At 50.2% G+C, this 27143-nt stretch overlaps 1 protein-coding gene across 9 annotated transcripts in view; it reads left to right on the forward strand.

The window, feature by feature from the left end:
* Positions 1-3166: 3166 nt before the first annotated feature.
* Positions 3167-27143, forward strand: part of PGPEP1 (pyroglutamyl-peptidase I) — a 32723-nt gene continuing 8746 nt past the window's right edge. The window contains exons 1-3 of one of the 9 annotated variants that reach the window (XM_070246651.1): positions 3167-3297; positions 5511-5563; positions 17778-17894. In XM_070246651.1, the coding sequence (XP_070102752.1) occupies positions 3264-3297; positions 5511-5563; positions 17778-17894 (204 nt within the window). In that variant the 5' untranslated portion in view covers positions 3167-3263. Of the gene's footprint in view, positions 3298-3947; positions 4049-5510; positions 5564-16250; positions 16965-17777; positions 17938-27143 lie in introns of those variants that run through there. The other 8 variants (XM_070246652.1, XM_070246658.1, XM_070246657.1 and 5 more) reach the window with 8 other exon arrangements.

Below are 27143 nucleotides of genomic sequence, written 5' to 3' on the forward strand. Positions count from 1 at the left end.
AGAGGAGCATTGGCAGTAGTTAGCTCAGGGCTAATCTTCCTCAAAAAAAAAAAAGGTAGATGAATGTATTTAATGCCACTGAATTGTAATGTTGTGCAACCATCACCTCTATCTTGTTCCAGGACATTTTCATCACCCAAAAAGGAGACCCTGTCCCCAAGAGCAGTCACTCCCCATCCTCTGTCTCCCAGCCCCTGGTGACCACTCATCTGCTTTCACAAATCTACTAACCTGCAGGATTTGCCTGTTCTGGACATTTCACATCAATGGGATCGTGCACTATGTGGCCTTCTGCGTCTGGCTTCTGTCCCTCAGCGTGAGGTTTTCAGGTTCATCCACGCTGTAGCACGGGTCATTCCTTGTTACGGCTGAGTACTGATCCACCATGTGGATGGTCCACATTTTGTTTTTCCTTCATCCATCTGTATCACCCGTTGATGGACATTTGTTTTTCCAACCTTTGGGCATTCGTGAGTGGTGCTATGCACATTCATGTGCAAGTATTCGTTTGAACACCTCCCTTCAGTTATTTGGAGTTTCTACCTGGAGTGGCATTGCGGGGGTCTGCAGTGACTTTGTTCCCAGTCTTGAGGAGCTGCGAAACCGTTGCACAGCAGCAGGACCTCTTTACCTCGCTTGGCTTTCCAGTGTAACCATCTTGCCTTTTTTTAAGAGCCTTCCTTGCATGCGCCCAAGCTGCCCCGCGACCCCACGCACTGCATCGTTAATTACACTGTTGCAAACCCATCCTGGGGCACACAGCTTGGCAGCTCCTTTTTTCAGTCGGCTTGTGCCCAGGACTCCTGCTGCAAATCTGAGGCCCTCCCATGTGTCACCTGGGACACGTGACTTAGCCACCCTGGGCCTCAGTTTCCTCACTTGCAAAATGGGATAAGAATAGTTCCTCTCTCCATGGGTTTGTTTTTTTTTTTTTTTTTTTTGAAGATTGGCACCTGAGCTAACAACTGTTGCCAATCTTTTTTTTTTCTTTCTGCTTTATCTCCCCAAACCGCCCCCGTACATAGTTGTATATCTTAGTTGTGGGTCCTTCTAACTGTGGCACGTGGGACGCCACCTCAACGTGACCTGACGAGCAGTGCCATGTCCGTGCCCAGGATCCGAACCCTGGGCCGCCGCAGCAGAGCACGTGAACTTAACCACTCGGCCACGGGGCTGGCCCCTCTCCAAGGGTTTTGTGACATTAAAAAAAGAGGACCCCAGTGACGTGCTTAAACAGGGCTGGCATGTGGTTCTGGCTCCCGGTGGACACAAGCCTTTACTCCCAGTCCCTCTTGGCAGTAGCATGTGACTCAGTTTCTCTCGTCACCACTGACTCCGGTGTTGCTGGGTTCTCCCTTTTTTCCAGTGCCATGAGGGGTAAATGACTCCGTCTGTGGCTTCCCTCCTTCCCCATTCCCAGCTCACAACATGTGCACTTTGCACCAGACACCGATTACGTGTTTGAGCTATAAAACCTGATTCTTGGAAGATTTTTGTTCTGTTCTCTTCTTCTGTTTGGCTTTGGTCTTGCTCTCACTGTTGACACAGACTGCCTCTCAGATTTTCTGAATTCTACCTGAAGTTGCCAGAGACCAAAATAGCCACTGAGTGTGTGACCTCTGGTCTGAGCTTGCAAACAGGGCTCCCGGCCAGTCCCAAGAACTCTGCCCCGGGGTTTCTGAGGCCTGCGCCCAAGGCAGATGATGCCTCATCAGCACCCTGGCTAATCGGGGGCCAAGGCTTCCTGGAATGAGATATCAGTGACCCCAGGCCAAAGTCCAGCCCTATTTCTGAGGATATGGCCAGAAACTCAACTTTATTTTTCTAGCTGTTTTTGGAGGAATTCTGGCCTCTGATGAACGTTGGTGGGGGACCTACTGTGTGCTGGGCACATAGTGGGTGCAGGGACATGGCTATAATGGAGCACACTCTCTGCGTTGGACGTCCTAGCCCCTGCGTCAGAGGAAATGGGAAACAAACCAGAAAAACCGTGCTTCTACAGGAATGATTTCTGAACAGGATCTCTGCTATTAAGAGGATGACACAAGGAAATGAGATGGAGCTACTGGGCATGGGGGTGGGGTAGGGTGTGGATTTCAGCCAGGGAGGGCCCTTAGAAGGAAGTGATCTTCCAGTTGAGCCCTGCAGGAGGAGAAGCAGCTGGGTTTGCATGTTCCAGGCAGAGAGAACAGCAAGTGCAAAGGCCCTGAGGTGAGACTGCGAGAGGCCCTTGGAGGCATGCTGGGATTGGAGCGGGTGAGTGCTGGGGAAATGGAGAGAGGAGAGGCTGAGGTCTCTGGGGCCGCATCAGCCTCCTTAGCAACATAACAGCCTGCGGAGAACCTTCACCACCACCCAACTGCGGATGCCGGCTTTTCATTTTATTCGGTTCCTCCCTCAACCTCCTGGCCTGAATACCACTTCTGTGACCCCAGGAGGCTCCAGCCCACTGGCCTTCCAAACCTCGCCCTCCTCAGCCTCAGTTTCCTCATGTGTAAAACGGGCTGAATAATGGAGCCTTGCTCACAGGGAGGTGCCCCCCCCAGATAATTCACAGCAGTACGCATGCAGCAGGCGCTCAGTGAACACTCGCAGAGTAAAGGGCTCGTCCCCAGCGCCCGACTCAGTGAGTTCAAGCGGCCACACCCCACGAGAAGAACCATCCCCACCCCCCACGGGGGGCAAGGGAGGCTGGCAGCGGGCAGCGGGGCGCTCCTGCTTTTAACCGTCTGTTCGGGGACACGCACGCTGCGTCTGGGCCCTGGGGGCGCGCACGCCGAGCGGCCCGGACGGGGGCGGAGCCGGGTCGGACCAGGGGCGGGGCCAGGGGCTGGGGGCGGGCTGGGGGCGGGCTGGGGGCAGGGCCGGGGACCGGGCGCCAGGGACCCGGGTGCAGGGCTGGGGGAAGGGTCGGGGGGCAGGGCCGGGGCCGGGGGCGGGCTGGGGCGGGGCCGGGGGCCGGCTGGAGGCAGGGCCAGGGGCGGGGCCGGGGCGGGATCGGCGGCGGGCTGAGGGCAGGGCCGGGGACCCGGCGCCAGGGACCCGGGTGCAGGGCGGGGGGCAGGGTCGGGGGGGCAGGGCCAGGGCCGGGGGCGGGCTGGGGCGGGCTGGGGCGGGGCCGGGGGCGGGGCCGGGCGGGCAGGGCTGGGGCGGGGGGGCTGGGGGCGGGCCCGGGGGCGGGGGCGGGGCCAGAAGGCGGCGGCGGCGGCGGCAGACGCTCCCGTCCCGACAGCGGCGGGTAGCTGGCGCAGCCCGAACCCGCCATGGAGCAGCCCAGGAAGGCGGTGGTGGTGACCGGTACGCGGGAGGCGCGCTGATGGTGGCCGCGGGCAGGGGCAGGGGCAGGGGCAGGGGCGGGGCGGGCGGCCGGAGGCAACGGGCCCGGGAGGGGCAAGTGCTAGAAGTCGTCCCAGGTTTGGAAGATGTCATCGCCCGCGGGAGCCCAGCTCGGTGTGCACAACGTAGAAAGTGGAGAAGGGGGCGCCCCTGTGGTCCCGGTGTCAGGGGTGGGGGCCGGCAAGGGCTGGGGGTCCGGGCAAGTAACAAGCGCGGAGCAGGGCCCTCTGGCATCCTTCCTTCCCAGGGTGGGGACAGTGACCCTCTGGGCACCTGTCCTGTCTGCCCGGCGGGCAGGCTGGGCTGGACGGCTCCTTCCTGCCCCCGGAGGTCGAGCCTGTCCCCACCCTCGGCCCCAGGGGACAAAGGCCGATTTGTGGGCAGGAAGCGCCCCGCTGACATGAATCTCATGCCAGCCGCTGCTCCCCGAGCCCTGCGCTGCTCACCGGCGGCAGGGACAGGTGGAGGTCGGGGTACCTCAGGTGCCCGGCCGTTCTCCCACCTGTCCCAGGGACTGTCTCGGTCAAAATCTTTTCTGCCCGGGCTGGTGAACCCGGCCCTGCTGTCACCACTCCCCGAAACTAACTGAAACTGTTCCTCCTCGAGGAGGCTCCGCCTCGGTGCCACGTGGGTGTGAACTTCCGCCCGCCTCTGCTGGGGGCGGGGTGTCATTTTGACTCGCTGTCTGGAGAGGTCAGAGTGGGAAATGCAGGTAAGGTTCACACAGGTGTTTTGTGGCCCCGGGAGCGGGGGCTGGTCCTGGAATTCCCAGGAAGATGGAAGAAGCTGCCCACCTGCCTCACAGGCGTGTGTAGTCGGGCAGATCCCTGCTCCCTGCAGCCTGCCTGTGTCTGGTCTTCTGTGACTCTAGTGCTGGTGATGCGGCAGCCACTCGGCTAGGCGTCTGCCGTGCATGAACTCCTTACATCTTCACTGTTTCCATTTTGCAGAAGGGGAAACTGAGGCTCACAGAGGTCCGGCTGTTTGCAAGTGACTGAGCTGGGACTCCAACTCTGTCTATGCAGGAGGAGGGAGGAAGCAGAGAGGTCCTGACCCTACTGGGAGGCCTCTTCCAGGGCACAGCATCCATTCCAGAGCCTTGACACCACTTGGGACCCTCAGCCCAGCTGAGTGGCCCATGCTTCCAGGGCAGATGTTTATTTATTTATTTATTTCCTTTTTTTTTTTTTTTTTGAGGAAGATTAGCCCTGAGCTAACATCTGCTGCTATTCCTCCTCTTTTTGCTGAGGAAGACTGGCCCTGAGCTAACATCCGTGACCGTCTTCCTCTACTTTATATGTGGGACGCCTGCCACAGCACGGCTTGACAAGCAGTGCATAGGTCCACACCTGGGATCTGAACCCTTGAACCCCAAGCTGCCAAAGCAGAACGTGTGAACTTAACTGCTATGCCACCAGGCTCGACAGGATGATTAGAAGAGGGAAGCTGAGGACTCTCACAGATCTGAGTTCGAATCCCCGTTCTTCCATCTTATTGCTCTGTGACCTTGAGCAGCTGGCTTCACCTCTCTGTGCCTCAGTTCCTGCTCCTGTAAAATGGACCCAGGAAATACCCTTGCTTGAAAGGAGATGCAATGAGGCTGAATGCCACAGTGCACACAGAGCACTTAGCACATCCTCGGGTAGCTGTCTTGGTTTGTAAATGGGGCGTGGAGTTTGAGGGAGAGAGGAGGAGGGTGCTGGGATGGTGTCTGGACAGCCTGGCCTCGGAGATACCCACATGCGTCCCTTTAGGGCCTTTCCTCAATTGGTGCTGATTCACAGGGTGCCTACGGCCCTGCTTTTCCTGAGTCAGGGGAGAGCCCCCCCACAAAGACAGTGATAAAATAATTGTGAGTTGGGTCAAGGATAGCGGAGGAATTGAGAAGGGAACGGGCCAGCCTTTTCTGGGATAAAAGGAGGGCACTAGCTCCTTGCCAGGCTCGAAGGTCAGGTGAAGGTGAGAATGAGAAAGGACCCCCAGCTTCCGTTAAGAGCAGACAAGTGTGTTGGGGTGGGGTGGCCCTGAAGGGCCACTGGGCATGCCCTGGAACTTGGGATCAGGCCCCCAATGGCATCCCAGGAGGCAGCTGCTCCCTCAGCTCCCTGCTCCTGGCCCTGGGCAGGCTAGGAAGGGCCACTCTGAGTGACAGGCTGCTCTAACTGTTTCCTCAGGGTTTGGCCCTTTTGGGGAGCACACTGTGAACGCCAGCTGGATTGCAGTCCAGGTAACTCGGATCCAGAGGGCAGGAATCCGGCTTGGGACTGGGCTCCCCCTGGAAATATTTGGCACCAAAGAGAAGAAGGGATCTCCAGAGAACGTCTCATGAAGCTCCCTGTGAAGCACTTGAGTGTGATGCCCGCATCTCCCCAGAGCGGGACCGCGGGCCTTCCGTTTGCCATGTGCTGGCGCTGCGCTGGGCGTTTTTTGCAGCCCTGTGCTCTGAATCTTCCTAACCACCTTTGCAGGATCAGGAGCAGTTTTTCTTGCACCCACTTTATGGATGCAGAAACCGAGGCCCCGAGAGAGTGATCTGAGGCCAGGACACCGGAGTGGCATTGCTTCAGAAGCGTCCTATGCCCCAGCCGGGTTTGGGGAGCAGGCAGGGATATTGGGGGATGTATTAACCTTGTCGGGGGGGTGTAGTGACCCGCCTTGCTGCCTCTTGGCAGCTGGAGGAGAAGGGTGCGTGGGGGGGTCTTTCGTGCTGTCCTGAGCTGGGTGTCCGCCTGCAAAGCCTTCCAGTTTCTTTGTCAGATGGGCATTTGCAGGGACAGACTGGGAACAATGGGCAGAGAGAAAGAGAAACGTTTTCTCTGTACATAAATCAGATCTACAGAGACCGGAGCCAGACTCGTGTTAATCGGAGCCCATTAGCTGTTTGATTTAAAGCGTTCCCTGCTTTCCACTCCAGAGCCCTGAATTTGGAAAAAACTTCAATTTGACACCTCAATGTATCAACGCCCAGTTGCCCCCCCTCCCCCCCGTTTGTTATCACCCCTACTGCAGACCTTAAAATCTTGGCCACTTTCCTTTTTTTTTTTTTTTTTTTAATTTTTACCCCACTTTGCAAGGGAGCCAGAGGGCTGGGTCCGGGACCCTGCAGACGGAGCGTGTCCAAGGCGCTGCTGTAGCTCCCGCTCCCTGGAGCCGCGGACAAAAAGGAAGCAGCGCGTTTCTGAAGACGTGTGTGTCTGGCTTTGTGGGAGCTTCAGACAGGAGCCTTCACGGGGCTGAGTGGACACAAAGCCGTGTGTCTGAATTCCTGGGCCCCAGACACTATGATCTGCATCTAAATAGGAGAAAAATCAATTAAACAATCTTTGGAAATCCCTCCGAGCTTTGGGACTCCGACGGGGAAAGAGAGCAGCCTTTCCTCATGCTGCCGAAGGGGGAACCTCTTAGGCTTTAGTCCCCAATCTCTCCAGACCTCGCCCCTGGAAGACTTTCAACTTCTTCCTCAGCTTATGAAACAAAAAGAGAGGATTCTCCACCACTCCCCAGCGAAAAAGACGCCAACCTTCCCAAATCTGATTGTTTCCCTTTTTGAAAACAACTGGAGTCGCACGTACACACTCCGCGCGCCCGTTGACTCCGTGAAATTTCGCACCAGTGCGCCTCCGCGTCCCCCGCGTCCCCATCGACATCTAGAACATACCTAGCCCTTCCGCGCCCCTCCTCGTGGCAGACGCTCCTCGTGCTCTTTCCCAGCCTCCCCCACCCTCCCTGCCCCCGGGTGAGCCTCTCTGCCGACCTTGGCGCGCGCAGGTGGGCCTCGCCTGGCCTAGAACTCGGCGTCGGCGGATTTGCGCTTGGAGTTGCGCTTGTGGCCGCGATCTGCGCCGCCGCGAGTTGCTCCGTGCTCTTTAGCTGCTCTGGTTGAAGGCGATTTGCCTGTGAAAGGGGTATGGCCGTTGGACGGGTGGAATCCACGCTCAAGAAAATACGCCTCGGAGCGTTGTTGGTGGGCCTCAGGGACGAGTGGCAGGCAGGAGTTGATGTCTGTCACTTCAAGCTGAAGATGGGTGTTTTGTTCCGTGGAGTTAGCAGCGGTTACTTCCTGTCCCAACCGATTTTTCAGGAGTTGCCATCTGTGGAAGGAAGCCGTCCTTCTCTCTCCGGGGCCAGCTAACTTCTCTGTCCGTCTCTCCCCGTCTCTCCATGTCTCTCTCTCTCTGTTTCTCTGTCCCTCTCAGCCTCCTTCTGGGTGTCTCTTTCTCTCTCCTTCTCTCTTCATCTCTCTCTTCTGTCTTTCTCTATTTCTCTTGGCCTCTCTGTGAGTCATTACCTCTCTCTCTCAGTCTCTCTTCCCTCCTTTTGCCATCTTTCTCTCTGCATCTCCGTGTGTCTCTCTTCTCTCTCATCTGACCTGCCTTCTTCATGCCCTGGGTGAACTCGTGCCCAGCAAAGAGTGGACTGTTTCGCACCAGCCACGTTCGAGAGGTGGGAGTTCTGGGGCTGGAGGGGTGACCCCCAAGCCTTTGTCTTGCCCTAGGATGGCGCTGCTCCTCCTCACCCCACACAGGAGGGCCTGTGTTGTCTGCGTGTTTCGGGTCTGGTCGCCCTTAGGTCTCGTGTGGTGGGCGTGGGGTGCTGGTTGCAGAGCTGCCTCTTCCTCAGAGGCTCAGGCAGATGTCGAGGGCCTAGGCCCCTGGCTTGGGGCCGTGTGGACTGTTCCCTGCCTGAGCGGGGTGCGGAGGAGCCGAGTCACAGGTCCTGGTGACATCACCGGACAACTACTGCCATGGTGAGTCTAGACAGACCTGCTAAGGATATTAACCAGGGAACAAAGGGGGTCTTTGTTGTGGGGTCAGGGGAATCGGTCAGACTTGGCTGCGTGGCGGGGTCTTGTCAGGTAGATGGGGTGTAGACAATGCGCTGTCTGGAGCGCCCATTCCTTTCACAGTGTCTGCTCGGCAGTAGTGGGGCTTGCTGCAAAATGTTGTGTGATTTGGGGTGCACTACCACCCCCCCAGGGGAACTGGCTGGCCCTGTTGTTACAGCAAGTGTTCAGAGGCAAGGAACCTAGATTGCAGGCCACCCGCGTCTCATCACTTCAGATGAGCTCTACAGCTGCTCCTCCCTCCATTACCCTTTTTTAAAGTTGGAGAATAGTTTGCATAACGCGACATGTACCATTTTTCAGTGCCCCCATCACTTCTGTGAAAAGTATTTATGCCCATGTTACCAATACTTGGATCAAGATAAAGTTTTCATCGACCCAGAATGTTCCCTCATGCCTCTCTTCCCCATCATGCCCTGTCCTGCCTGGGGCAGCTGCTGTCCTGAGCCCTGTCACATTGATGAGTTTTGCCAGGTCTCGAGCCACGGTGAATGGACAGCACCACCTCTGTTCTCCATGTGCTGGGGGCTTTTGTTCACTTGCATTGGTTTGGGGGCAGCTGGCTCTTCTCCTTACTCACCCCCCCCCATTGACATTGGCATGCGGGGGGCTTCGGGGTTTGCTCCCTACGAATAAACCAACAGGGGCGCTCCCGTCGGGGTCTTTGGCAAATACATAGATGCCTCACCGTGGGGCTGCTGGCCGTGGGACATGTGCTTATCTTTGATGATAGTTTGCTTAGTTTAGATTTTTTCCCCCAGTTGGGAAGATGATAGGTAGGGACCCAGAGGACATGAGGAACAAAGGTTGGGTCAAGAAGATGACTCACTTTGTGTCTCCCTGGTGACGCCAGCTCATTTCCTACTACTAAGAATCAATGTAGGTGAGTGGCCAACCCACTAATGGAGAGGATCCATAGGGGGGGTGTGCTGCCCGCACCGGGCATCCGGCCTTGGCACGTCACGTGTCATAGTGGCCACTGATGGGGTTACTGTGCCCCATTGAGGGTCCCTTGGGTTGGTTACTAATCAAGTTAGCAGCATACTCGGTCCTGCTGCCTGCGGAGGTGATGCCACCTAATTGACCTGCCTGGGCTTGTCCTCACCCAGGCCGAGAGGCAGATTCTGTCAGTTCCTATCTTTTCAACATGTTGTCTCTTGCCAGAAAGGGCTTGTGGGGCCATGGGAAAAAGATGCGGGCAGGAGGGGCAGGAAGATTTCAAGCAGCCGAGGACAGGAGGGTAGGAAAAAGTGGGCTCAAGAAAAGTGGGGTGGTGGCAGACAGGCTGTAAAGATAGATGAGCTTGTGGACCTGGTTCTGAGACGCAGCCTCTGCTGGAGACTTCTCCTCCAGCCCTGGGGAAAGAGGAAGCAGCCGTCTTCATCCCATTCAAGTTTTTAAAAAATTTGACAAGTTAAAAGAGTAGAGCTAAGAAGTTCTTTCACACCCAGATTCCCCAAATGTTAATATATTACATTTGCTCTTTCTCTTTAGATAAATAGATAGGTAGGTAGATAAATATAATTTAAAGAACTTTTTCTTGACTTCTAAGTCATTTTTTTATTGTGGTAAAATAGACACAACAAAAAATTTACCATCTTAACCATTTTTAAGTGCACAGTTCAGTGGCATTAAGTACATTCACACTGTTGTGCAGCCATCACCAGCATCCATTTCCAGAACTTTCTCATCTTCCCAAACTGTTAAACACTCACTCCCCCTCCCCCAGCCCCTGGCGCCCACCACCCTACTTCCCGTCTCCATGAGTGTGACTCCTCAGGGGACCTCACAGAAGTGAAATCATACAGTATTTGTCCTTTTGTGGTTGGCTTATTTCACTCAGAATAATGTGCTGGAGGTTCATCCATGTGTTGGTGTGTGTCAGACTTTCCTGGCTGAATACTATCCCATTGCGTGTATATACCACGTTGTGATTGTCCATTCATTCGTTGATGGACGTTTGGGTTGTGTCCACCTTTGGTTATTGTGATAATGCTGCTATGGACATTCACGTGCGAGTTTTCGTGTGGCTGTAGGTTTTCATTTCTCTTAGATATGCATACACCTCGGAGGAGAATTGCTGGGTCACATGGTAACTGCAGGTTCACCTTTGTACTTTCCCTGCCCAGGCCTGAAATCAGCAATTTCTCCCGAAAGCCTTCATTCTTTTAGTCAATAATAATATTGAAGAACCAGGAGCTGGATATGCTCATTGCTTCTGAGCTCTGTTGGTGACCAGAGCTGGAAGATAGATGTGTGTACACGCACACACACGCTCACACCCCCTCTCACCCATGTCTACATCAGAACCCTGGAGTTTACACTGACACCTCCAATTCCATCCAACACTACAGGGTTCTTTCTAGTGTTTTCTGTACCCAGACTTGTGGCTCCCTCCTCTGACAGTGTGAAACCCCACCCTGTGATCCCCAGGGCGTTCACTTCTTTGCTCAGTCCTAGAAGGAGCAGAAAGGAATTTCCGAATTGCTAACCCATGCTTCTCCAAAAAGGGTGCTTATTCCTTAGAATTCAGTATTGGGTTATACAGACTGTCACCGACTTACGACGGTTTGACTTAGGATTTTTATGACAGTGCAAAAGCGATACACATTCAGTAGAAACTGTACTTTGAATTTTGAATTTTGATCTTTTCTCAGGCTGACGACATGTGGTTCGATCCCCTCATGATGCTGGGCAGTGACAGCGAGCACAGCTCCACGTGCCACATGATCATGAGGGTGAATGACCGATAGTCTGACCCCCATTCTGTCCTCATGCAGCCACGCTGTTTGTCACTGTCAGTACAGTGCTCAGTAAGTTACATGAGAAACTCGACACTTTCCTGTAAAGCAGGCTTTGTGCAGGTGGATTTGCCTCATGGCCGTGTCCCGAGCGCATTTCAGGTGGGCTGAGCTGTGGCGTTCGCTAGGTGAGGTGGATCAGACGCGTTTTCGATGTATGATGTTTTCAGCTTACGACGGTTTTATCGGGATGTAACTCCCATCATAAATCGAGGAAGATCCGTGGTTCTTTTTGTCTTTAGCCTGAGGGCAAAGGGTCCACACACCGTGTTCAAAAAAGTTACTTGAGATAGTTTGAAAAGGAATAACTTAAAAACATTCTTGGAGGAAGAGAGAAGTGCTATAAATTACTTTTGAAATATTTCATATAGGAAAAGAATATGTATATACACGCACACTATATAGGACAAATGTAAAATTATGGTGGTTATATATTTAATATAATGTTTTAGAAAAAACGTAGAAGTGTGAACTCTATAACTTCATGGATATTGTCACTAGGGATGAGGCTAAATTTATTGAAGGGAAGAAATTAAGTGGATGAGTTTGAGGAAAACATTCTGTAAATGTCAGCTCCAGTGGGGAAATGGAGCTGGACACGCCGGGCGCCCAGCCTGGGGCTCGGGGAAAGCTCTTCCCCGCCTCCAAGCTCATGACCTTCTGGAAAGCTCGTGTTTCTTAAAAATGAAAAGTTTGTGCTCCCTCATTTCCTTCTCATGTTCAAGATCCCGACAAAGGGACAGGACTCCTTGTTGGAGGGAACAAAGGAGAACCCCAGATTGGGTGCCTTCACGCATCCGGGCCCCCCTCCTGGCCAAGTTGTTGTGAGTTTGAAATTCCGGTAAATTGTGTGTGAGGGGCATTGAAGTGGGTGTTTACTCTGGGAAATTTTAGATTTCCCATCGGGATTGGGAGAAAAGGCAGGGAGAGGAATTCCAGAAAGTTCTGGAGCATTTAAAATTGGAATCTGGATAGTTCCCAGCTTTCAATAAACAAAGAAGTAGAGTTGGCAAAGAGTCAGACTCCGGATCTGCAAGGGGAGAGCTGGGCGCGGGAACAGTGTGCTCAGGGCGCAGACTCGGGGCGAAGCCTCGGGGCGAAGCCAGGGGGCAGCTGCTGGCCCTCCAGATACAGGCTCCTGAGAGCTCCTGGTGTTGGCTGTAGCAGATGCCTTTAATGTCTGTGCTGAGGAGCCGTCCAAAGGGCAGGCGAGTAAAGCAGACCGTAGCTTCCTGCTTTTCTTTTTCTCTTTTTTAAAAATGGCGATAAAATATACATAAATATAAAATTTACCCCTTTACCCAGGTTTAAGTGTACCGTTCAGGGGCATTAAGTGTATCCATGTTGGTGAACAGCCATCCCCACCATCCGTCCCCAGAACTTGTTCATCATCCCAGACTGAAACTCTGTCCCGTTAAACACTCACTCCCCCTCCCCCCGCCCCTGGCGCCCTCCATCCGACGCTCTGTCTCTGTGAGTGTGATTCCTCTAGGGGCCTCACATAACTGGACTCACACAGTATCCGTCCTTTTGTGACTGGATTATTTCACTCAGCATAATGTCCTTGAGGTTCGTCCACGCTGTAGCCTGTGTCAGAATGTCCTTCCTTTTTAAGGCTGAATAGTATTCTGTTGTGTGGATGGGCCCCCTTTTGCTTATCCATTCGTTAGTCAAGGGACATGGGTTGTTTCCGCCTTTTGGCTATTGTGAACAGTGCCGCTTTGCAGATGGGTGTGCAAAGATCTGTTCAAGATCCTACTTTCCATTCTTTTGAGTATATGCCTAGAAGTAGAGTTGCTGGATGACATGGTAATTCTGTTTAATTTTTGGGGGAACTGCCAGACTGTTTCCCACAGCGGCTGCATCTTTGACGCTCCCGCCAGCAGTGCGTGGGGTTCCAGCGGCTCTGCATTCACACCAACACTTGTTTTTTTCATCATAGCTGCCCTGGTGGGTGTGAACTGCTATCTCATTGCGGTTTTTATTTGCGTTTCCCTGATGACTACTGGTATTGAGCATCTTTTCCTGTGCTTATTGGCCATTTGCATATCTTCTTTGGAGAAATGTCTATTTAAGTCCTTTGCCCATTTTCGAAATTGGGTTATTAGCTTTTCTGTTATTGAGTTGTATGTGTTCTTTTTACATTCTGGTTGTTGATCCCTTGTCAGATTCATGATTTGCCAATATTTTCTCCCATTTGGGGGGCCATCTTTTCACTCTGTTGCTTGTGTTCTTTGATGCATAAAAAGTTTTCATTTTGATAAAGTGGGATTTCTCTATTTTTTCTTTTATTGCCTGTGTTTTTGGTGTCATTGAATTTGTTTCTAAGAGAGGAAAGAGCTCAGTGGCTCTCCTCTTGGAGACCAGGGGAAGATCCCTTGGTAAACCCTGAAGCTGTGCGCCGGCCTCTGGGATTGCCGAGCCTGCGGCCAGAGAAGCAGGCTTCGCTGCGACAGCGCGCTCACTAGTACACGTGGACTGAGCTTGGGTGTGGAGCTGCTGCTTAGCACTCACGCTTCGCCCGGGGGTGTGAGAAATGTGCACAAGAATGCTTGCTGCAGAATGGCTCGTCCCTGGAGCAGCCCCTAGCGCAGGGGTTAAGTTCTCGCACTCCGCTTTGGCGGCCTGGGGTTCGCCAGTTCAGATCCCTGTGCGGACATGGCACTGCTTGGCAAGCCATGCTGTGGCAGGCGACACACGTAGAGTAGAGGAAGGTGGGGACGGATGTTAGCTCAGGGCCAATTTTCCTCAGCAAAAAGAGGAAGATTGGCGGCGGATGTTAGCTCAGAGCTAATCTTCCTCAAAAAAAAAAAAAAAAAAAAACAATGGCTCATCATTGAGGAAAATTAGTGTTCTAGTATGGCGGAATGTTTAAATCCAGGGCAGGTGGTTTCTGAGATGGAAGATTATGCAGTGGGGAAACAGCAGGAAGAAGATATACATGTGACAGTGTAGCTAGTTCTCTGAGAGAAACTGCTGAGTGGAGAAGACAGGTCAGAAGGATACAATTGATGTCAAAATAAATACTATGTGTTTTCTCAGATAGGTGGATAAGAGAGGGAAAGAGGTCTGTAGCCCTGTGTGTGTGAAAAGTAGTTCTCTCTGAAGGGGGACAGGGCCCAGACTACAGGTGGAGGGCAGGCTTAAAACTTGATCTGCCTGGCTTTTTAGGAATATGGTAAATGTTTTGACGCCCTTATGTACTACTTCTACCATCTGTGTTGTTTCTGCGCCTGCTTCTGTTGATCACTTTTTCTCCTCATTATGGCGGGTATTTTTCACCCTCTTTGCACACCTGGTGCATCTCGGGTGGCTGCCCACATGAATGTTACCTCGTGGCAAGATGGATACTTTTGTATTTCCTCTAAATGTTCTTGAGCTTTGCTCTGGAATTAAGTTACTGGGAACAGCTTGAGCCTTTTGAAGCTTGCTGTTAAATTTTGTCAGGCAGAGAGCAGTCTTTATTCTCTTGGCTAACTTTTCCCCACTTCTCCCCCCACCCCCTTCTTTATGAGGTTTTCTACTCTGGCTGGTGGGAACTGCAAGCGTTTCCAGGCTGTGTGAGTTCCGAGGGCTGTTCCTGCTCCTTTCAGGTGCCTCTATCCCGGGCCTGGGCGCGTGGGCGTGCCTGTCAGCCTCAGACCCTTGGAGATCTCTGGACCAAAATCTACCTATCTAGTCTAGCTCCGTCCCTCTGCCCCCAGCTGTCTCCTCTCCAGGACTCTGCCCTGGAAACCGGAGCCTTCTTACCCTTCCCAGAACCTCAGCTTTGACTCCTCAACTCATTGTCTGAAAACATATCTTTTATGCATTTTTTCATTTGTTCCAGACAGGAGAGTAAATCTGATTCCTGTGGCTCCATTTTAGCCAGAAGTCTCTTTGGTTTCTTTTAAAGGAAGCAAGTTGATGTTTTAAAATAATTTAACATGTTTTAAGCCCTTATTAGACACGATGCCTTTCGTGTGTATTATTTTGTTTTTCCTTCCTATGACATGGGTGCTACTGTTAATCCCATTTACAGATAAGGGAATTGAGACACAGAGAGGGTGAGTGACTTGCCCAAGGTCACCCAGCTGGCATGTGTGGGGAGGAAGGAACAAATCTGGTCAGCTAGCTCTGGAGGCCATGCCTCTGACTCCACCCCTCCACTATCCATGCAATTAAGAGCTACTTTTTTCTTTTTAAATTGAGATGAAACTTACATAACTAAAATTAACCATTTTAAAGTGCACAATTGAGTGGCATTTATTACATTCACAGTGTTGTATAGCCATCGTGTCTGTCTAGTTCCAGAACATGTTTATCACTCCAAAGGAAATCCTGTGCCCATTAGCAGTCACTCCCTCTTCCTGTCTGCCCCCAGCCTCTGGCAATGACCAGTCTGCTGTGTGTCTATGGATTTGCCTGTTCCAGACATTTCAGATAAAGGGTATCACACACTATGTGGCCTTCTGTGTCTGGCTTCTTTCACTCAGCGTGAGGTTTTCAAGGTTCATCCATGAATCTTCTGATACCAAACCGGTATCAGGTTTGTGTGCCTGGTGCACAACAAGCTGATCCCTGAGACCGCGTGCCTGGAGATGGAGAAAGGGTTATTCAAGCTGGTCAAAACGAGGAGGCGAGGGGATAGGCTCTCTCAAATCCATTGTAAGGAAAGAAGAAATTGGGGGTCTTTATACAACTAAGGGACTCTGGCGGAGGAGTTTCAGAGAATCAAAGGGACCATCCATGTTTCTTTCACTCCAGATAAGCCCTGGGGCAATCAGACTTCTGTGATTGTAACTTCCTCCAAGGCATTCTTTTTCTTCTGAAAAACAGGCCGGTATATCCTTGTGACCTTTGAGTCACCCCTGAGGTTAAACAAGAAAACACCAAGTGAGCAAGATTAACTTCTCCTCTGTGTCTGTGATGGGAACAAGGCTGAAGGGTGGTCCTGTTCCTGTTGGATATTTGCAGTCCCCGGTTGCGGGTGCTGCCCTGGGGGCAGGAGGCCCGGCACTGTGGGGCAGGAGATGGCCAGGCCTGGTTTGCCAAAAAATCCATTTGCCAAACAAGACTCGGTGTATCCAACCAACCGCAAGCAGACGGGGCTGTGCGTGTTTGTCGGCCGTGCGGAGACCGGCCTCCGGGAGCGCGGCGCACGCTGGGTGCACGCGGGTGTGGGGGCGCGCGGGGCGGGGCGGGGGCGGGGGCGAGAGGCCGGGCGCCTGAGCTCTGCCGGCGCGGCTCCGGGGCCAGGCTGCGTCACCCAGTTGCACAGTCCGGGAAGTCGAAGGTTAGTTGCAAAGGAATCGTGAAGAGTAATAATACTAATGACCGGGAAAAATGATTGCGGGCGAATGAAATGTTTGACCAAGTTTGGTCCTCAGTATATTTTAGATGCTCTAAATCCGTGCCCCACCCCCGCCCCCGTCCCTGTCCCGGCTGCGCTCGCCTGGGCGCCCGTGTTTGGGCAGCCAGTTTGCACTCTTCCCTCGTCTGTCCAGCGTGGGATTTCTTGGGGGACACTCCCTGACCCCGCATGTCCCCTGGCTTGGCGAAAGGGACGGGGCCCCAGTTCTCAGTGTTGGCATTCGAGACTCCCTACATACCCACCAGCCCCACCTGCCCCGCAGTGTCCTCGTCTCCGCGGCACCCGGATGCGTCCCCTGTGGGGAGCACTTTGGAATTGTCTGTTGGTGAGGAGGGGCCTGCCTCTCCAGGCATCACATACCCTCCAGAGGAGCTGCGGGGACGGCCGTGGAGTGCGGACGCTGCACAGCAAGGTCACGGCGACCAGACGAAGGGATCCTGAAGCTGCTGCAGGAGACGCAGGAAGTCGCCGCCCCCGCAGGGCGCCGGCGCCCCGGAGCTCTTGACATCGCAGGGCAGCGTCTTCAACACTATGAAGAACGCTCAGCTTTCCTTATTGAGCCGAAACCTTCGTCCCCAAACGTCTCTGCCCGCCTCTGGGTGCCAAGCCTGGCAAGATCGTTGTTCCTCCGGTAAATTTGGTTCTGGGCCTACTGTGCGCTATGCCTTGGCCAGGCTGGGGGAAGGAGGGCTGGTCGCCGGCTCTGCCTGCAAGGAGCTGACAGGTGGATCCTGGCGACCACACTGAGAAGCCAAGGAAAGCCTTGATGTTTCCGCAGAAAAGTGCGCACACGGTGGTCCAGGGGCCATTTTTATACATAGTTAGTGCTGTCCTCAGATCCTCCTGGGCCCGAGCAGGTCGGAGGCTCCCTAGGGAGTCAGGCCCCTCTGTAAATGGGTACCGAGGTCCTTCTGCGTGCCGTGCGCCAAGTCTGTCAACAGCTCTTCTTGGGTGTGACAAATGGGGAAGGGGATGACCCCACAACAGCAGTAGTAGGGGCGTAGCCAGCATGATTTGAGCACTTGGAATGTGCCAAGCACTGCTTGGAACACTCAGTGTGAATTCTTTCATTTCATTCTTGTAACCACCTTGTGAGGTGAGTAGTTTCTTATCCCCGCTTTACAGATGAGGAAGCTGAGGCTCAGAGACATTAAGTTACTTGCCCAAAGTCACATAGGCAGGGTTCAAACCCAGGAGCCCAGCTCCAGAGGCCACAGCAGAGCCTCACACCAGGCCCATGGAGATGCAGAGAGAGTTCCAGACAAGTGGAGGGGAGGGGAGGAGGGCGGAGCTCGGGGGCAGGCCAGCACACGTGCCTGCTGCCTCTGCACAGGCGGTTGGGAGCCTCCTCACTTTCTGAGGATGAGTCAGTTTATGCCCAGGGAGAGCATTACCCCTGCAGCCCTCACTGAATGCGGTGACGCCCCCCTCCTCTCGCTGCTAGGAGCTGGAGAAGCTGGGGCTCGGCGACAGCGTGGACCTGCATGTGTATGAGATTCCAGTTGAGTACAAGACGGTGCAGAGGCTCATCCCCGCCCTGTGGGAGAAGCACAGCCCACAGGTGAGCAGGGCGGAGGCGGGTGCTTCCTCATCAGGACCTGCAGGTGGGTGGCCCAAATGTGGAGGATTTCTGGCTTTTTTTCCTGCTCTGATTATATGGCTGATGCCATGGCCTTATCCCCCAAAGGGCCACACTTTCCTGGGTTACCCTTGGAGGTAAGGGAGGAAAACAAATGTCTGCAACCTCACCAAGCCTGGCTCTGTGCCACTGGAGTTCTGTATCAGTGATCCAGGCACTTACCCAGTCATCAGCATCCTCTCATGGCCACTCAGCTTTGCTTTGCGTTTTGCTCTTGCTTTGGCAAAGATAGGTGGCTACTAGCTGATATCCTCCCAATTTAGCCCCTCAGCAGAAAGAGAACATCTTTCTTCGAAATAATTCCCCAAAGTCCATGGCTCATTCTCGTTGGCCACCTGGGGTCACATGCCAGTCCCTGAGCCAATCACTGTGGCTGGTGAGGAAGAAGGAAGGCTCTGACTTGTGAGGCCTGTGTCACATGCCCACTCTGGTGGCCAGGGGGTGCTGTCACCTCTCTCCAAACCTCCTGAAATGAGAAGAGCGAGTAGCAGTTTCCACAAAGGGAAAATAGGTGTGGGAGGCAGCTGTGGCTGTTACCGGATGTGGCGGACTGGAGGACTGGCAGGTGGGAGCCACACCCTCCCACTACAGGGACCTGTGAGGGCCCCACACAGCCTCCCAGCCTAGCCTGCCATGCGGGATTCTCCAGGGTTGGCCGGAGGAATCTTCCTTTCTAAAGAGCCCTCCTGTCACATCTCAGGCGGAATTTGCCCTTTCTCACAGCAGGGGGCCTGGAGGCTTAGCGAGATGTGGCGAAAGTTCTGGAATGGGCTTTTTCTTCTGCTGCCTCTGCACAGTCCTGCCTTATTCTAGTTAAAAAAGCAAAACCAGCCCTGATGCGTGAACATCTTTTTACACATTTCACACCATAGGGGAAGGGATAAAGAAAAAGGGTTTTGGAGTCAGGCTGTTGCTGCTAAGCCGCGAGATCTCAGGCGAGCTCCTTGGGCTCCCTGGGCCTCAGTTTCTTCCTGTGACAGGTGGGAACAATCATAGTACTAAGAGTCAGCCACCCAATTCCAGTGTGGCTGTGGGGGGTGGGGGTGGGGGCGTTCCCCACACCAAGCAATTCTCCGACACCAGCTGCGTGTCCTGCGTTCAACTCAGTTCTGACGCTGTTCTCCCAGTGACAGCATCAGATCCCAGGGGGAGCGCTCAGTCTCACAAGACCACCCCCCTTCAGATGCCAAGCACGAGTCCAGGCCGTCACCTGAGCTTCTGACTGATAAGCTGTAAATCAGAGGTCCCCGGGACCCCCTACCTGGGTCCGATTAATTTGCTAGAGCGGCTCACAGAGCTCGAGAGACCCGTTTACTCCCTAGACTGCTGGTTTATTACAAAGGGTATAACTCAGGCAGGGCCAGATGGAGGAGATGCAGAGGGCAAGGCCTGAGGGGAGGGGCACGGGGCTTCCATGCCCCCTCCAGGTGCCCTGCCCTTCCAGCGCCTCCCTGCTCACCAGCCCAGAAGCTCCCGGGACCTAAACCATTTAGGTTGTTATGCAGGCTTCATGATGCAGACACGATGAGTTCAATCAGCCGTTGGTAGTTGACCTCAACCTCCAGCCCCTCTCCCCTCCTTAGGGATCGGGGGGTGGCCCTGAGAGTTCTAATCCTCTCATCTCATGATTGGGTCCCCTGGCAACTGGCCCCACGCTTCCTTCCAAAGTCACCTCATTATCATAATGTGATTTATCACTCTCATCACTTAGGAAGTTCCAAGGTTTTAGGAGCTCTGTGCAGGGACAGTGGACTAACAACACATATATTTCTTGTTATAAGTCACAACATCACAAGTAACCACATCCTGAGTCTGTGGTGAGGATGAGGGAGGTGAGGCCAGAAGGGCCACGGACAGTTCTCAGCCTACCCCAGAGAGTCCCGGCTGAGCATCCTCTCCAGGGGGCCGTCCAGGTGTGGAGCAGCATCCCTGGCCCCCACCCACCAGATGCCAGGAGCATCCCACCCCTGAGTTGTGACAACCCAAAATGTCTCCAGACATTGTCAGCCTCCCCTGGGGGGTGGGGCTGGCCCTGGTGGAGAACTGATCTGTAGCAGTAAGCTCTTAGTAACAGTTAACTAGCACCATGGTTATTGTCACGTTATGGCTCACACGGTCTTCACGCACATACACGAGCCTCCCTACGTGTGCATGGACGCGCCCGCGCCTGTGTGCTGGTTAGTGTACTGCGTGGATGAGGTGCCTGGGGCTGCCCTCCCAAATGACCACAAACTGGATGTCTTAGAACAGCAGAAATTTCTTCTCTCTCAGTCTGGAGGCCAGACGTCTAAGACCCGGGTGTCGCAGGGCCGCGCCATCTCTTCCAGCTCCTGGGGGCTCCAGGTGTGCTCGGCTTGTGGGCGCGTCACATCCCCCAGTCGCTGCCTCCGTCCCCACACAGTCTCCTCTCTCTGTCTCCTCTGTGTGTCTCTTTTCAGGACATTGGTCACTGAGTTTCAGGTGCACCCACATAATCCAGCATCACCTGATCTCAGGATCCTTAATGACATCTGCAAAGGCCCTTTCTCCCAGTAGGGTCGCAGTCACAGTTTCTGAGTTAGGACAGGGACATATCTTTCTTTTCGGTGGTGGCAGGATCACCATTCAGCCCTCTGTACTAAAGCTGCTGTTTTATTCCTGCATCACCAGTGTTCAGTCCATGGGGCAGCGGGTAACACGGCGCCAGCGGCCGGGCCTCCAGGAGCGGAGAGACCAGCTCCCGGAGAGTCGGGCTGCTGAGCAGCATGCCGGCTCCACAGGGTGCTTTAAACTTCCGGCAGCCACGTTTAAAAACCAAAAAAAGATATAACTCCGTATATCTAAAATATTATCATTTCAACATGTAGTCAATATTTTAAAGCTATTAATGAGACATTTTACATGTGTTTTTTGTGCCCAGACTCCAAAATCTGCTGCGAGTTTTACACTGCCTGCACATCTCGATTTGTACCAGCCACACCATAGCCACGTGTGGCCCGAGGTGTCATGTGGGCCGCGAGCTCCCCTGCCTCTGCTGTGGATGCTTACACATTCTCTTGTGGGGCTCCTCCTGTGTGTAAGCGTGCACGCGAATAAGACGCGGCTGAAGTTAAACGGTCGTCACTTTGGGACCCTGCCTTTTATAAATGTGTTATCATGAGCATTTAATCACTTAGGTCATTAAAAATTCTTCCTAACATTATTTTATTTAGGTATTTTTACAATTTTATTGAGGCCATATTGGTTTATAACATTGTGTAACTTCAGGTGTACATTATCATATATCAGGTTCTGTATAGACTGCATCGTTTTCACCACCCGTAGTCTAGCTTTTAGTCCCTTTTGTGCCCCTTGACCCCTTTTGCCATCCACAGGCCCCCTTCCCCCTCGTAACCACTAAACTGTTCTCTTTGTCCGTGTGTTTATCTTCCACATATGAGTGAAATCATACGGTGCTTGTGTTTCTCTGTCTGCCTTATTTTGCTTAACATAATACCCTCCAGGTCCATCCATTTTGTTGCAAATAGGATGATTTTGCCTTTTTTATGCCTGCGTAGTATTCCATTGTGTATATACACCACATCTTCTTCATCCAGTCCTCAGTCGATGGGCACTTGGGTTGCTTCCATGTCTTGGCTATTGTGAATAATGCTGTGGTGAACATAGGGGTGCGTAGATCTTTGTACTGTTGCTTTCATGTTCTTTGGATAAATACCCAGTATTAGGATAGCTGGATTGTACGGTATTTCTATTTTTAGTTTTTTGAGAAATCTCCATACTGTTTTCCATAGTGGCTGCACCAGTTTGCATTCCCACCAGCAGTGTGTGAGGGTTCCCTTTTGTCCACACCCTCTCCAACGTTTGTTATTTCTCATCTTGTTAATTACACCCAGTCTGACAGGTGTGAGGTGATATCTCATTGTAGTTTTGATTTGCATTTCCCTAATAATTAGTGATGTTGAACATCTTTTTTTTTTTTCTCATAACTTTTTTCTTTTTGGTGAGGAAGATTAGCCCTGAGCTAACATCCATGCTAATCTTCCTCTATGTTATATGTGGCACACCACCACAGCATGGCTTGATGAGTGGTCTGTAGGTCTGCACCTGAGATCTGAACCCATGAACCCTGGGCTGCTGAAGCAGAGTGTGCCAACTCAACCGCCATGCCACTGGGCTGGCCCCTGTACGTCTTCTCATGTGCCTGTTGGCCATCTGTATATCTTCTTTGGAAAAATGTCTGTTCATATCCTATGCCCATTTTTTTATTGAGTTGTTTGCTTTTTTGGTGTTGAGCTGTATGAGTCCTTTATGTATTTTGGAGATTAACCCCTTCTCAGACATATGATTTGCAAATATTTTCTCGCAGGTGGTGGGTTGTCTTTTCGTTTTGTTCATAGTTTCCTTTGCCTTGCGGAAGCTCTTTAGTCTGATGTAGTCCCATTGGTTTATTTTTTCTTTTGTTTCCCTTGCTGAGTAGACATGGTGTCGGAAAAGATCCTTCTAAGACTGATGTCAGAGAATGGATTACCTATATTTTCTCCTAGCAGTTTTATGGTTTCAGGTTTTACATTCAAGTCTTTAATCCATTTTGAGTTAATTTTTGTGTATGGTGTAAGATAATGGTCTACTTTCATTCTTTTGCCTGTGGCTGTCCAGTTTTCCCAGCATCATTTATTGAAGACTTCCCTTTCTCCATTATGTGTTCTCAGCTCCTTTGTCGAAGATTAGCTGTCCATAGATGTGTGGGTTTATTTCTGGGCTTTCAGTTCTGTTCTATTGATCTTTGTGCCTGTTTTTGTACCATGCTGTTTTGATCACTATGGCTTTGTAGTACATTTTGAAGTCAGGGATTGTGATGCCTCCAGCTTTGTTCTTTTTTCTCAGGATTGCTTTGGCTAGTGGGGTTTTTTGTTGTTCCCTATAAATTTTAGGATTCTTTGTTGTATTTCTGCAAACAATGTCATTGGGATTCTGATTGCGATTGCATTGAATCTGTAGATTGCTTTCGATAGTATGGACATTTCAACTATGTTTATTCTTCCATGAGATGGAATATCTTTCCATTTATCTATTTCTTCTTTGATTTCTTTCAATAATGTCTTATTATTTTCAATGTATAGATCTTTCACCTCCTTGGTTAAGTTTGTTCCTAGATATTTTATTCTTTTTGTTGTGATTGTAAATGGGATTGTCTTCTTGAGTTATCTTTCTGCTAGTTCATTATTAGAGTATAGAAATACAACTGATTTTTGTAAGTTGATTTTGTACCCTGCGACTTTGCTGTAGTTGTTGATTATTTCTAATAGTTTTCTGGTGGATTCTTTAGGGTCTTTTATATAATCATGTTGTCTGCAAACAGAGAGAGTTTCACTTCTTCACTCCCTATTTGGATTCCTTTTATTTCTTTTTCTTGCCTAGTCGCTCTGGCCAAAACCTCCAGTACTATGTTGAATACGGGTGGTGATAGTGGGCACCCTTGTGTTGTTCCTGTTCTCAGGGGGATGGTTTTCAGTTTTCCCCATTGAGTATGAGGTTGGCTGTGGCTTTGTCATATATGGCCTTTATTATGTTGAGGTACTTTCCTTCTATACCCATTTTATTCAGAGTCCTTATCATAAATGGATGTTGGATTTTGTCAAATGCTTTCTCTGTGTCTGTTGAGATGATCATGTGATTTTTCTTCCTCATTTTGTTGATGTAGTGTATCACGTTGATTGATTTGTGGATGTTGAACCACCGCTGTGTCCCTGGTATAAATCCCACTTGATCATGGTGTATGATCCTTTTAATGTATTGCTGTATTCAGTTTGCCAATATTTTGCTGAGGTTTTTTACATCTATGTTTATCAGCAATATTGGCCTATAATTTTCCTTTTTGTGTTGTCCTTGTCTGTTTTTGGCATCAGGGTGACGTTTGCCTCGTAGAATGTGTTGGGAAGCACTCCATCTTCTTCAGTTTTCTGGAATATTTTGAGAAGGATAGGTAGTGAATCTTCTTTGAGTATTTGGTAGAATTCGCCAGAGAAGCCGTCTGGTCCTGGACTTTTGTTTTTTGGGAGATTTTTGATTCCTGTTTTAATCTCTTTACTTGTGATTCAGATTCTCTCTTTCTTCTTGATTCAGTTTTGGTGGTCTAAGAATTTATCCGTTTCTTCTAGATTGTCCAATTTGTTGGCACATCGTTTTTCATAGTATTCTCTTATAATACTTTGTATTTCTGTGGTATTCACTGTAATTTCTCCTCTTTCAACTTAATTTTATTTATTTGAGCCTTCTCTATTTTTTTCTTGCTGAGTCTGGCTAAGGGTTTGTCAATTTTATTTATCTTCTCAAAGAACTAGCTCTTAGTTTCATTGATCCTTTCTAATTTTTTTTCAGTCTCTATTTCATTCATTTCTGCTCTAATTTTTATTATTTTCCTCCTTCTGCTGACTTTGGGCTTTGTTTGTTCTTCTTTTTCTAGTTCTGTTAGGTGTAGTTTAAAATTACTTATTTGAGATTTTTCTTGCTTGTTGAGATGAGCCTGTAGTGAATAAATTTCCTTCTTAGAACCACTTTTGCTGCATCTCATAAGAGTTGGTATGTCGTGTTTTCATTTTCATTTGTCTCCAGGTATTTTTTGATTCTCCTTTGATTTCCTCATTGATTCCATGGTTGTTCAGTAGCTTCTTGTTTAGTCTCCACATATTTTTGACTTTCCCAGCTTTTTTCTTGTAGTTGATTTCTAGTTTCATAGCCTTGTCGTGGGAAAAGATGATTGATATGATTTCAATCTTCTTAAACTTATTGAGGCTTGCCTTGTTTCCCAATATATGGTCTATCTTTGAGAATGTTCCATGTACACTAAAGAAGAATGTGTATTCTGCTGTTTTTGGATGGAATGTTCTGTATATATCTATTAAGTCCATCTGGTCTAGTGCTTCATTTAAGGCTACTATTTCCTTGTTGACTTTCTGTCTGGATGATCTATCCATTCACGTAAGTGGCGTGTTGAGGTCCCCTACTATTATTGTGTTGCTGTCAATTTCTTGCTTTAGGTTTGTTAATAGTTGCTCTATGTACTTTGGTGCTCCTGTGTTGGGTGCATATATATTTATAAGTGTCATGTCCTCTTGATGAGGTGTTCCTTTTCTCATTATGTACTGCCCCTCTTTGTCTCTCATTGCCTTCTTTATATTGAAGTCTACTCTGTCTGATATAAATATGGCAATACCTGCTTTCTTTTGTTTGCCATTAGCTTGGAGTATCGTTTTGCATCCCTCCACTCTGAGCCTGTGTTTCTCTTTAGAGCTGAGATGTGTTTCCTGGAGGCAGTGTATTGTTGGGTCTTGTTCTTTAATCCAGCCAGCCACTCTGTGGGTTTTTTTTTTTTTTTTTTTAAGCAGGGAAGGATTTGCCCTGAACTAACATCTCTTGCCAATCTTCTTCTTCTTCTTTTTTCCTTCCTCCCCAAAGCCCCATGCATGGTTGTATATCCTAGTTGTAAGTCCTTCCACTTCTTCTATGTGAGCTGCCACCTCAGCATGGCAACTGACAGATGGGTGGTGTGGTGGTGTGGTTCCACCACTGGGTAACAAACCCAGGCTGCTAAAGCAGTGAGAGTGATGAACTTTAACCACTACACCATCAGGGCTGGCTCTCACTCTGTGTCTTTTGCTTGGAGAATTCAATCCGCTCACATTTAGAGTGATTATTGATATATGAGGGCTTAATACTGCCATTTTATCTTTTGTTTTCTGGTTGTTCTATATTTCCATTGTTTCTCTTCTCTTGTATTTCTGACTGCCATTTCAGTTTGGTGGTTTTCTGTGATGATTTTCTCAGTTTTCTCTTTATTTATGATTTGCGGCTCTGCTCTAATTTTTTGTTTAGTGGTTACCATGAGGTTTGTATAAAAGATCTCATAGATGAGATAGTCCATTTTCTGTTAGCTCCTTATCTCCATTGCATAAGCAGGTTCCATCCCTTACCTCTTCCCCTTCTGAGTTCTGATTGTTCTTTCTGTTTTGTGAGTTTGTGACTAAATTGTAGTGTTCATAGTTATTTTTGATGCTTTCCTTCCCTTTGTCTTTTAAAAAAAGGCATATATATGTTTTTAAGATTGGCACCTGAGCCAACATCTGTTGCCTATCTTTTTTTTTTTTTCTCCCAAAAGACCCCCCAGGACATAGTTGTATATTCTAGTTGTAGATCCCCATAGTTCTGCCTCAGCATGGCTTCGTGAGTGGTGCTAGGTCCACGCTCAGGATCCGAACTGGCAAAACTCTGGGCTGCCAAAGTGGAGCATGCGAACTTACCCACTCAGCCACAAGGCCAGCCCCTTCCCTTTGTCTTTTATGTTGTAATTAATGTTTAAGAACCTCTCCTGGTACAGAGGTGCAGTTTTCTTACTGTATCTATTTGTCTCCTTTCTCAAGGTTTTGTAAACCTTGGCTTCTTAGTTTGGGATGGGGAGCTCCTTTCAATGCTTCTTGTAAGGCAGGCCTAGTGGCGGCAAACTCCCTCAGCTTTTGTTTATCTGGGAAAGCTTTTATTTCTCTGTCATGTCTGAAGGACTGTTTCACTGGATAGAGAAGTCTTGGCTGAAAGTTTTTGTCTTTCAGTATTTTGAATATATCATTCCACTCTCTCCTAGCCTGTAAGGTTTCTGCTGTGAAATCTGCTGAAAGCCCAATAGGGCTTCCTTTGTAGTTTATTCTCTTCTGCTTTGCTGCCCTGAGTATTTTTTATTTGTTGTTGACTTTTGTTAGTTTTAGTGATACATGCCTTGGAGAAGGCCTTTTGCATTCATGTCATTAGGAGTTCTATTGGCTTTGTGTACTTGTTAGTCCAGCTCCTTCCCCAGGTTGGGAAGTTCTCAGCTATTATTTCTCTGAGCAAGTTCTCTGCTCCTTTCTCTGCTCTTCTCCCTCTGGAATACCTATAATTCTTATGTTGTGTTTCCTAATAAAGTCAGATATTTCTTAAAGAATTCCTTCATTTTTCAAAAAATCTTAGTTCTCTCTCCTCCACCTGAAGCATTTCTATATTTCTATCCTCTAAATTACCACTTCTGTCCTTTATAACATCAGCTCTGTTTTTTATGGATTCTAGATTATTGTGTCTTTTTTTTTTTTTTTAAAGATTGGTACCTGGGCTAACAACTGTTGCCAATCTTTTTTTTTTTTTCTTTTCTGCTTTATCTCCCCACCG

The sequence above is a fragment of the Equus caballus genome, chromosome 21, assembly GCF_041296265.1.
Source record: "Equus caballus isolate H_3958 breed thoroughbred chromosome 21, TB-T2T, whole genome shotgun sequence".
Taxonomy (NCBI): Eukaryota; Metazoa; Chordata; class Mammalia; order Perissodactyla; family Equidae; genus Equus; species Equus caballus.